This window comes from Myxine glutinosa, chromosome 7 (genome assembly GCF_964187855.1).
Source record: "Myxine glutinosa chromosome 7, kmMyxGlut1.1, whole genome shotgun sequence".
NCBI lineage: Eukaryota > Metazoa > Chordata > Myxini > Myxiniformes > Myxinidae > Myxine > Myxine glutinosa.
This window is the reverse complement of record NC_136267.1, coordinates 157,956,036-157,968,606: the sequence shown is the minus strand read 5'-3', so window position 1 is coordinate 157,968,606 and position 12,571 is coordinate 157,956,036. Positions and strand designations below refer to the sequence as shown.

Sequence of the window (12,571 nt, the reverse complement as noted above, 5' to 3'; positions counted from 1 at the left end):
CTCGATATGACGCTAACGGTCAACCATTTTGAAGACCCATTCCCCTGTTGGAACTCCTGTCCAAATGCCCCGCTACCGTGCATACTGGAACACCAAATTGGATGCGTGTCACACAAATTAGCACCACCATCTCGTATTCAATTAGGCCGAGCGAAACTGAGCCGTGTGGCACAGTCTTTATAAATGCTGTTTCTACCGCTGCAGCCAATTAATCCCTCAGAGCTTTTCTTATTCAACAATGAGGACCATGACACCGATACAAGGTATGTTGAATGCAAGAATGATAATTTGGTCATGGTGAAGGGACCAAAATGAAGCCATCGATAACAATTATGTAATAATAAATAAAGCCCTGAGCCCTTGCCAGTACGCGACCACGGTGCCAACCACCAACAGAAATTCCTTAGTTATATAACTTCAATGTGTACTAATGATGCCCAATCATTCACACAGCAATAGTGAGACAAGATGGTATCACAAGGCAGAAGAGTTCTGATCAAACTCGACGGAATATCGCAGAACAGATCGCCAGAACAGTTCCCGGCTTGCTTTTGTGCCCAGAGGAGAGGAGAGGAGATGAGAAGAGAGGGTATCTTTCCATGGTCCACAGGGGGCACTAACAGCCGCACAACCACGCTCCCTCGTAATGATGTAAACAACGATTCATGTGTGCATACGAGTGAAGAAGCCTGCCCCCTGTCTGCTTTCATTCTTTCTGTTGTCTGCCCTCAGGTGGTCGGTGGGATGGTATGGTGTATTACAACCTGCAACTTTGATGTGGATGTGGACCTGCTATTCCAAGAAAGCTCCACCATTGGACAGAAAATGTAAGCTATTTGGTCCTGCCTTGGGTAACATTGAGTGACATGATTTCAAATGAGGCCAAAATTTTTTTGGTTTTCCTAACGTGAACAGAAAAATTAATTTCACAAACAATTTTAATATGAGATTTTCTTATATCAAGTAAAATATATATTTTAGTTGGTTTATTTTCTGCAGAAGCTAAGGTTAATGCAGGATTTAAACCACTGAAGCTGGCAGTTTGAAAGGCCGACTGATGAGTGTAGGTGAACATGCAGACAAAAATGCACAGATGCACCACAGCATGTGAAGAGGAGTTGCAGGCAGGAACACGGGGAAGAGAGGTCGGAAGTAAAGATATATATTTACCTGCTATTTAATTAATTGTTTTCTTCAATGGTGTCGAAGGCTCATGGAGGATCTGTCAATCAAATCGTACACGCACACACGCACACACACACACACACACACACACACACACACACACACACACACGTGCATGAGACCATGCCGGACTTGACTTCTGCCAAACATAGCCACTGAGCCTTGTCTGTGACGTCACTTCTCAGAGCAATGTGGACCAGTGATGCCATCTTTATGGTGTCACTTTTCTCTTTACATTCTCCAGGGAAAATAATAGCGAAATTGCTCCTCTGCATGGAGGCCAACCAATGGAGTTTGTCCATTCTGTATCCTTCAAAATGCTGAGCATCAAGTACGGAAGCAGTACGAGCCATTTTTAATCTTAGGGTGTTGTTGTTGTTGTTGTTGTTGTTGTTGTTGTTGTTGTTGTCGTCGTCGTCGTCTTCACTTTATAGGGGTTGAGCTACAATGGCACTAAGCTCCTGCCCCACCTTGACCACGATACTCCTCCACTTCTCTCTGTCCTCGGCCAACTATCTCCACCCCCAAACCATCCCCACCTTACTTGTATCCCTCTTCACACCATCATTCCATCCCAACCGTGGTTGACCTCTTTTCCTCCTATTTTGTTCCCTCAACCTATCTGCTCTCTTTACCATTTTATCTTTCCCCATCTGCATTAAATGTCCAGCCCATCTCAGCCGGCACCAATCTCCTCCCTTTGTTCAGCCATTCTCCTTCTATCCACCCTCTTTACTCCCACAATCCTCCTGACCCAGTTCTCTCAAACATGAAGCCTCTGTTGTTGTCTCTCAGTCAGTGCTACCGTCTCCAGACTGTAAAGTTAGGCCAGCGTTACACAAGACATCAGAACCTTTGCTTTCCATCTCCTTGAAATCTTTGTCTGCCATTACACTCTCCACCTTCCTTCATGCATTTGCACGCACCTGAATCCTACTCCGTACCTCTGCCTCTGACTTACCATCCCTCTGACTTACCATCGGACACTGTTCGCCCCAGATATTCAAACCTATTTCCTGGTCTGATCTCTTTCCCCTCTAACTTGATATTCTTTTTTTGTCTCTCTGCTGTCCAACCCACATCACCTCCGTCTTCTCCATATTCATTTCAGCCAATGTTTCTCAAATGCCGCCTTCCACTCCTCCAGTACTTCCTGCATCTCCTGCCCACTCTCCACCACAACAGCCAGATCATCCACATACAATAAAACCCACATACAATCACACCACATATTCCTCCTCGGAATCACACCACACCCATTGAACCCATTGACACCCATTTGACATTGACATTGACAATTGACATTGACATTGACATTGACACCCATTGACCATTGACACCCATTGAACGAATCACACCACAACAGACCCATCATGCATACATTCAACAACCTCTTCGTCGACCTAACTCCGACTTCTGATGCTGCAATTATCATCTCTGTACTGTTACGTGTTCCTCCCCGACCTTCTGGTTTCGGTATACCCCCGAACCCCGAGACCACATACAATCACCACATAATCACACCACATACAATCACAAATCACACCACAACCACATACAATCACATATCATCCACATACAATATCCTCTGCAAAATATCTTGCATGTTTACCTTCCTCCTTACCAGCTCCATCACTATGATAAACAGGGGTGGGCTGAGTGCGCTTCCCTGCCTCACACCGATGTTCACACTGAACTCCTCCAACATCCGAGGACCAACCCAAACTCTTCGCCTCTTTCCCTTGTACATCCCTTCCACAAACAAACTTCTATTTCCGGCACTCCCATCCATTTCGGTGTCGCCATCACTACCTCTCTCGGGACAGTATAGTAGGCCTTCTTCAGATCCATAAATCCCAATGCCAACACCTTGCACCTCCAACCTCTTCTCCACCAGCTGTCTCAGCATGAACATTCCATCTGTCATTCTCCTACACTTTCTAAACCCATGCTGTTCTTCTCCGATCTCCTTCTCCACACTCTTCCTTATCCTCCCATCCAGAACCCTCTCCAGCACTTTCATGACGCTACTAAGTAGTGTAATGCCACTGTTCTTCCCCAGCTCTTAGACATCCCCTACCCCTCCCATATCGGCACAATTAACCCTAACTCCACTCCTCTGGAATTGACCCATCATGCATACATTCAACAACCTCTTCGTCGACCTAACTCTGACTTCTGATGCTGCAATTATCATCTCTGTACTGTTACGTGTTCCTCCCCGACCTTCTGGTTTCGGTATACCCCCGAACCCCGAGAAGGGTCACGGCAGAAAGAATAGTTATTCAGTTTCAAAAACAATCACTAATGAAACTATCCATGAAACCATCAAATGAAACAATCAAATCAATAAGGAAACCACACCCTTGGTTGTCAATGAACAAATAATATATTAAAAGCACACAAGAAGAACCATACAACAATGGTGGCAATCAACCATTCAATCAAGATCTTAAGAGGGTAACCGAGCTCAAACTCACGGTACCCCCCCCCCCCAGGGACTGAAACCGAGCCCTTCTCAATGTCTCTTTAACTCCACGGAGATGAGGCGACGGGGCGATGGCGAGTAAGGAGGTGTAGGCAAGGCGTGGACTGTCACGTTATCCACACTAACAGCAAACGGGCAGTGGAAAGGGAACTCCCAAAGACGCGATCCAGACGTGCACCTGCACCGTTCAATCAGCGAACCACAGTGCAATCTTCAGACGCCGCTTTATTGCACAGCCGTCCCCGGCAAACCACCGGAGGATAAGCCCAGCCGATGCGACACAAACCTTTTCCGATGAAGGCAGCGCGCGGGGCGAAATGGCGGACGGCTCTCACTCGAGCCGCGGCCTCGCGGCGAAGATTCTCCGGAACCTCCCGCCTTTACCCCCTCTTCGCAGGCTTTTCCACAACTCCAGCGATAACACCGATCGCACGAGATTCCTTACACGGACTCAAAGTTCACTCGCCATGTACGCTCAACCACGCTAGGTACCGAGCTTTTCCAGAACGCGTCGTTTCACTGTCCTCACGCCTTCTTCTTCTTTCCCGCCTTTTCTTCCAGGTCATCGTTTTCTGTCTCATTTTACGTTAACCTTTTTAACTTTAGATAGCTGTTCCTGAATACGAAACCTTTTGAGAATAATAATAATACATCATATCAGAAACATGTCAAGTTGGTGAAAACCACAACAGCGGAAGTGACGAATCCGTAACAGTACACACCTTATCAAGGCCTGGCACCCTTCCCTTTTTCATTCTCTTCAACGCTGTCCGCACTTCCTCTTCCGTAATCTCCAGCAACTCCACTTTTCCCCCCACATACCTTGGTAGCTCCAGCTCGGTGTTGCATCCTTTCTGGTTCAACAGCTGTTGAAATATCCTTCCCACACCTTCAATACTGCGCCCCTCTCTGTCACTAGCTTCCTGACTGCATCCTTATGTACCCCTCCCCCGCACCCCCTTTCATGTCCTTGCTATGTTCATCCCTGTCATGAGCCTATTTATAGATCATCTTCCTCCTGCCATATAATTCCTCACCTTATCCACAGCTCTCCTTGCTGCTTCTCTTCTGCCCATACAGGTGCAGTAACCCCGTGCTTAACAGGCTGCAACAGTTTCTTGGTTATCTTGGTATTAATTTACCCTAGGCAGACTCATTCAGGAAAACAAAATGAACAGAAGAATAACAATGTGCGTATGTGTGGTGCATGTGGCCTTTTCATGAGTGTCAAGCGGTTTGGTCTTACCCATGGCTGTCCGTTGCTGTGCTGATGGCTAGCCACTCTGGGCTGTGCGAGTCTAAGGCTGAGCCTGTCTGGATTGCTCCCTCCATTTGGGGATCCCATGCTGTGTGTCTCTAGTCAGGGGAGAGAGAGTTCTGTAGTTCCCGGCTAAAAATGAGAGATCATTGTGCTGGTTGTGAATCTGAGAAGAGAGCTTTGATGGTCCCTGCTGTGTAGTTGAGAGAGGTAGAGGAGGTCCGACCATCTCGCATTATCTAGCCAGTCCGCTCGCCACCTCCTGCGCAGATCTTGCGCATGCACTGTCAATGTCCCGGTTGTGCGAGGTAGCACATGTGAACCACCATGTTTGTATAACCCCACGTTTGAGGTTCTGTGGTTGGACTTTATGCACTTTTGTTATGCTCTACTTTTGGTGTGCTATGTTGTATGTTGAAAAATTAATCCGACATTCATCAACTCCTAAAGTTTGTTCACGACATTAACATAAAATCAGTGGTTTGACAGCCTGGTGTTGGCTTAACGGTTAGGGTGCTGGCTTGGGATCCCAGGATCCTGAGTTTGAATCCCAGTCGATCGTTGAATTAACACCAGGTGGGTTCACTCAGCCTGTCATCCTTCCGAGGTCGGCAAATTGAGTACCAGCTCACTGGTAATTGGGGCACTGCATCAGCGGCACAAACGTGCTTCCAGAGAAATGACGCAAACCAGTAGCCACAAGCTGCATATGAAACAACAGTGGTTTGACCCCCAAAATAGGTACTTTGTTCTTCTTTACATAATTCATGGGTTATCCACACCTACTTGTGATTCCCTGGTTGTTTTAACAAACCGTTTGAAAAATGGTCGTTAATTTTGGGAAAAAAGAATGATAGGTGATGGTACAAATTTGAAGCATGGATAAGTTAATCAATGAATCATTTTCAATAGAATTGATGAATCGTTCATTCGGAAGTAAAAATGTCTAAGTACTTATTTTTTATGAGAAACAGATCTTTGAAGTCCTGAAAAAGTTTTTTTTTTTTTTTTTTTTGTATGCAAGATCGAGGCTCGTGTGAGAGCTAGCATTAATCACACAGAAAGACAAACCAACACATAAAACATATAACATAAGGAGCGGTAGACAAGATGGGGAGAGAGGGGGAAGGACACAAACACAACATTTGAGAGCAGGGACATCGAGAGATCTGTGGGAGGGAGAGGGCTTTGGGGGGGGGGGGGGGAGGCATGGGAATGGGGGGGGGGGGTGGGAGAGGTATAAAACATATGGACACTGCAAGGTCTTCCAGGAAAGAAGTTGGAATTTCAACCAAAGTGTATCTGGGGTGAATTAGCGGGGGTAGAAAAGATCAAGGTTTTGAATGGGGGAAGATAAGAGATGGTGGTGAACAGCTGTTTTAAAGACCTGGAGGGAGGAGTGGGATTGAAGGGAGTGGGGGAGTTTGTTCCAGAGGCGGGAGAAAAGAGGAATGAAAGAGTGAAGGTGAGCAGAGAGCCTAGATTTTGGCAGTTTAACCATCAAAGGGTTGCTGGCAGATCTTGTGCGACCTGTAGGAATATTTGGGGGACAAAGCACAGAGAGAGCTGGGGGAGCAAGGCCAGAGAGGAGTCGGTAGAAGACAGAAAGACCACCTACCTGCCTGCGTTGAGTGAAAGGCCCTTGGAGTTAGCTTCATCGCAGGGGATTCCAATGATTCTGAAAGCTTTGGTTTCAACAGCGTGAAGCCGAGCGAGGTGTGAGGCAGGAGCACCGGCCCATAGGGGAGAACAGTATTCCATTGAGCTGTGGATGAAAGCCTTGTATGTGGTGAGGAGCTCAGGTGTGCAAGGAAAGACTTCGCACGACGGAGGATGCCCAGTCGGCGACTGGCTTTGGAGGCCAGCTTGGAAATGTGGTTTTCCCAATAAAGATCATGGCAGATAGTGAGACCCAAAAGCTTGAGCAACAGAACTTCTTGGAGAGGATTGTTGAGAAAGTAGATGGGAGGGTTTTCCAGTCGGTCTTTTCAGAGAGACATAGTAAGAGTGTGAGATTTGTCAGGATTGAAAGACATGTTCCACTTGTTTGACCAGTCTGTGATTTTGTCCAGGTCTTCAGAGAGTGAGGAGGCTGCAGACTGCCGATCTGAGGGAAGAGGAATGGAGCGGCAGAGAGTGGAGTCATCAGCAAAGCGATAGAGAGGATTTTCCAGAGAGTCGGAGAGATCATTGATAAAGACCAGAAAAAGCACAGGGCCCAGAACACTGCCTTGGGGAACTCCAGCCTGAACAGGAAGGGGAGATGAAAGAAATCCATTCAGGGTTCATTATAAAAATAATGTACAAAAGCGAAGCTTCTCTAGTTTTCTTGGATGTGCAGTTATCAAACCGAGCTGTTCTTATTGCTGATTTCATTTCTTATTGCTAATTTGCCTCTTCAAATCACTGTTTATCCTTTTCTTTCCACCCTGTTGCTCAATAATGAGTGCCATTAGGAAATGAAATGTTGAGTGATTTTGAAATTGCCTTCAGAAAAACGTGATTTATCTTAATTGATATCATCTGGAAAACCGTTCTAAAGGAGGTAACTTCCTTGTCCATCCACAGTGCATTGACTGAGAAGATTGTTGCTGTGTTGCCCAAGATGAAATGCCTGCACCAGCTGGAACCACATCAGATCCAGGGCCTTGACTTCATCCACATATACCCTGTTGTTCAGGTTTAGGCCACAACTTGAGTTGATAATGTGCCAATTCTTCCCCCCAACCCCTTAACTGTGTATGGTATTGGCTGATGACTGCATTTATCAAGTTTAACATCAAATGTTGTTATTACCTGTGCAGGGCCTTGTTTTTGCCCAGGGAATCTCATTCATCCCTGCCCCATGTCATTTGGATTCCTTTTGTCCTGCTGCAGTGGTTGGTAAAGAAGGCGATAGAGACTCGAGAAGAAATGGGCGATAGCATTCGAGCTTTCTCGGAGTTCCAGTTTGGCAAGGCCCATAGCCTTCAACAGGTGTGTAAAGTGAATTCTTTATCTTCATAAGGCACCTGGCATAGAAGTAACAAAAAAAGAGGGAAAAATTGGATGAGACAAAAATTTGCAAATGAGAAGTGCTTGCAAGTAGTTTGAGTGTATGTTTGGTTTCCTTTTCATTCAACTTGCTCTCTTTGCTTTGTAATCAAAAGGCATCAGTTGCTTTAATTTCAAATTGATTTCAGAGTTTGCTTCGGTGTTTCGTGTTCTCACAAGAATGCTTAGCAAAGGACACTTTGCATTGATTTGTAATATGTTGTTGTGGATGTCCGGTCGTCCCAGCTGCTCGCCTCGGTGTGACCATAGCAGTCAACCGTTTTGGGGACCTCCCTGCTGTATCCAGTGTCTAGGTCTTTGGTAGTTTTAAGTCATCGGTATGATTCAGCTGGTATGTGAACTACAGACCTACCAGATGCAGACCAGATGTTCGAACCATTACTGTTTCCTAATCCTGTCATTCATGCAAAGGTTTTCCTGTCTTCCTTTATTGCTTTCCTGCATTTAGCTCATGTCCAAAGCCCATCCATGTGCCTTTGACACGTATCGAGAAAAATTGCGTGCAAGTATGTTACCTTTTCCAACTGCTTCCCCTCCCGCTAAATTGCGGCTTGGTGTCGCTGTGATGAAGGAGTTATAAATGTTCCAAATTCTATACAGTCAAAGTTCTCAATCCTCTGCCACCTTTAAAATGATCAGGTGTCTACATTTATTGACAACTCTCAACAACAAGAATGAAGTGTATTGTTTTTGAAAATTGGAAATATTGCGCGATAGAAAAGAGGTTATTTCGTCATTCTCAGCTGTGGTAATTCGTACTCACATGATTTTGAAGGTTGAATGAGTTATTATGGCAAACACAATTGTCAAAAATTTTCAAAAACAATGATTTTCGTTTCAGACGTTTATGGAAGTTGTAGCTTGTACATGCCTTGCTTGTTTTAATGTTTTTCTTTGATTTTTTTGCATTGTGCTGCCATTCAGGATGAGGAATTCTCTTGGCAAAGAGACCAAGCAGCAGAATGTATACAGAAAGTATACGTAAGTATAATTTATACAAATATTCCAAGGCAGTGTTTGTGTGCTCGCACGTGTCCGTACCCCAGTGATGTATACGTATTGTAAGGAAAGGTTAATTTGTGCTGTTTGCTTCACCTCACTTGCAAAGTCCCTTGCCAATCGATTAGTGGAGCAACGTGGTGTCATTTATGTCGGAATTTATTTTCCCCTCTTATGATTATATTTCTGATCCCTCCACATTCAAAACCACCATTACACCCTGCAATTCCTTTGTGGCTGCTTCTACTGGCATGAAGTTGGCTGGTGCTAATTGCGAAGGACCCTTCTCTATCAGAAAATGCCGTGGTAGTTGAGCCTGATTTAACCCTGTTGGCAAGATGTAAAAAGATAACACCAGGGATGTATAGATTGACTTAGGTAGCAGTGGTCACGTGACAGTAAAGTAAATGAGTCTGATTTTGTCAACCATTGCTCTTTTAATTTTCGTCCTTCCTCCAGGATGTCTATAAACCCCAGCGCCGATTTAGACGCCAAGTCAGTGCAGCTGTGTTGACTGACGAGGACTCCAGGGTTCACTCCACCCTGCTAGAATATGGCAGGTATGCTTTCTATGCAAGGTCTTGCATTTGCAGCGATTGTGTGAAAGTTTTCATATTTTTTTCGATAAACAAGTTAAATGTCAAGTTGTGCTGGTGATTACTCCTGCATTGAGGGAAATGTGTTTGAAGGCATGATTGCCTATTCATAGCTCATGGGCTGTTCTCAGTTGCTGCGGTAGATTATCCAATTATGATATAGTTCTGCTTTTGTACATATTTTTTTTAGTTTGATCAAAGTGTACAAATCCGTTGTAGATTGTCATAATGATATTGATATGGAATTTGCTTGGGGTAATTGGGTTTCATTTACTAGCAACTGTACCTGCCCTATGGGCAGAGCTTCAATTGGGAAGCCCAAATGAAAAGGAAAAATATCACAAATTGAAGGCTTTTTTTTAAAAACGATTTATATAAACATCCGATCATATCACACGCAAATCATCAAAATCTAAACAGTATTTGTAGAATTTCAATAAAAGCCACATCACTGTTCATATCGGTAAATATTATTCCATCGTGTTTGAAAAAATTGGGAAAAAATTGGAAAAACAATATAGGATTATAGCCTATTTTACTCCAGGGGGTCCCAGGATTACCCACCCAAAATGTCGTTGCGAGCAGTTCAGCCGTTTTTGCGGTACCTGGGAACAGACAGACAGACAGACAGACGGACAGACGGACAGACATTTGGTGAATTATAGTAAGATGCTTGTGCAAGATAGGGTTGCTATAAAGCACAGTGGACATTGGTGTCCTCTCATTGATCTTGCCTTTCTAATCGGAATTTGGCTGCTGGGAATCACAAATACAGCTCTTGCTAGGATGAATTTGCTTTTTTTTTTTTTGATATCCCTTTTGTTCAACACCATGAGCAAGCGAGCTTGACCAAGTCTCAAAGCAGGAGAAAAGCAGGAGAAATACATAAATGAATAAATGTTATACAGTCACGTGAAAAAGTAAGTACACCCCATGTAAACTTTTGACTTTTTCAACATATTTCAACATACAGCTATTTGATCTTCATTTCAACAATATTGACAGATAAAGGTGATATAATATAACAAATATCATGAAACATTTACATTTTGTAGTCCATTGTATAATTTAAATAAACATAAATGCAAATTTCGCATGTGGAAAAAGTAAGTACACCCTTGGCTGTAATAGGTGGTATTACCCCCTTTGGCAGAAACAACCTCAAATGTGTGTTTCCCAATCACATTGTTCATCTTTTAATGGCGCATTAAATGTGCATTTCCCAATCACATTGGATATCTTTTAATAGCGCATTAAATGTGTGTTTCCCAAACACATTGGAAATCTTTTAAGCGCATTAAATGTGTGTTTCCCAATCACATTGCATATCTTTTTATAGCGCATTAAATGTGTGTTTCCCAATCACATTCAATATATTTTAATAGTGCATTAAATGTGTGTTTCCCAAACACATTGAATATATTATAATAGCGCATTAAATGTGCATTTCCCAATCACATTGGATATCTTTTAATAGCGCATTAAATGTGTGTTTCCCAAACACATTGGAAATCTTTTAAGCGCATTAAATGTGTGTTTCCCAATCACATTGCATATCTTTTAATAGCGCATTAAATGTGTGTTTCCCAATCACATTCAATATATTTTAATAGTGCATTAAATGTGTGTTTCCCAAACACATTGAATATATTATAATAGCACATTAAATGTGTGTTTCCCAATCACATTGAATATCTTTTAATAGCACATTAAATGTGTGTTTCCCAAATCACATTGAATATCTTTTAATAGCGCATTAAATGTGTGTTTCCCAAATCACATTGATTATCTTTTAATAGCGCATTAAATGTGTGTTTACCAATCACAGTGATTATCTTTTAATAGCGCATTAAATGTGTGCTTCCCAATCACTCTTACAACTTTTCATAATGCTTTAAATGCACGCTTCCAACTCAGCCCGTTACCAGATTTTGTTGCAGGTAGTCACCACAGTGCGGTCATTCTTGTTATGCTATATGAGGATGTACTTTAAAAAAGTCAGCACTGAAAATAAAATAAACAAGCATTCTGAGTATTGCGCTGCAATACATGTCCCCTACCTGCAGTCTGTCATCCGGAAAACTGTTGGGGAAATTACCAAGGGTTATTTACCCATAGGTTCTGAATCGTTCCCAATCGCTAATTACCTCAGGACGGGCTCACCTGTGATTCGCACTCGGGACTTCGATTTATACACCTTTCAGACAGGTCAGCAGAAGCACCATAAATAAGTTGTTGATAAAGAACCTTTCAAGTCGCTAAATATCAGTAATTTATTATATTTTCCGGTTCACGATCAATGATCGATGTGTATATATACAGTCACGTCAAAAAGTAAGTACACCCCATGTAAAGTTTTGACTTTTTCAACATATTTCAACATACAGCTATTTGATCTTCATTTCAACAATATTGATAGATAAAGGTGATATAATATAACAAATATCATGAAACATTTACATTTTGTAGTCCATTGTATAATTTAAATAAACATAAATGCAAATTTCGCATGTGGAAAAAGTAAGTACACCCCTACATTTATCACTACTTCAAACACCTAAAATTACAAACAGGTGCACCATCTCAGGGGCAAATGATTTGAACATCGTTGGAGAGGATCTTGGAGGAACCTGTCTTATTTAAACCTCAGACATTTCGTTTGGTTTGCTCTTTGTTGTTGAAGTGTGTGGCGTCACCATGCTTAGATCAAAAGAGCTCCCTGAGGCCTTCAGGAAGAAGGCTATAGATGCCTACGAGTCTGGGAAGTGATTTAAAAAGATCTCCAAACAATTTGAAATCAATCATTCGACTGTCCGGAAGATCATCGACAAGTGGAGAAGATTCTAAACACCTGCAAACTTGTTCAGGCCATGTCGCCCCAGCAAGTTCAGCCAGAGAGCAGACCGCAAGATGCTGAAAGAAGTCTCTAAGAACCCCAGAATGTCATCACGGGACCTACAGGTAGCTCTTGCCACTGTTGATGTCAAAGTA

General features: G+C 43.2%; 1 protein-coding gene across 7 annotated transcripts in view; it reads left to right on the top strand.

Annotated features, from left to right (window-relative positions):
* CCDC93 (CCC complex scaffolding subunit CCDC93) overlaps positions 1 to 12,571 on the top strand; it is a 107,192-nt gene that overhangs the window by 12,783 nt on the left and 81,838 nt on the right. For all 7 annotated transcript variants that reach the window (XM_078782460.1, XM_078782459.1, XM_078782457.1 and 4 more), the window contains 5 exons: positions 733 to 827; positions 7,500 to 7,611; positions 7,809 to 7,907; positions 8,910 to 8,966; positions 9,444 to 9,544. In XM_078782460.1, the coding sequence (XP_078638586.1) occupies positions 745 to 827; positions 7,500 to 7,611; positions 7,809 to 7,907; positions 8,910 to 8,966; positions 9,444 to 9,544 (452 nt within the window). In that variant the 5' untranslated portion in view covers positions 733 to 744. The remainder of the gene's footprint in view (positions 1 to 732; positions 828 to 7,499; positions 7,612 to 7,808; positions 7,908 to 8,909; positions 8,967 to 9,443; positions 9,545 to 12,571) is intronic.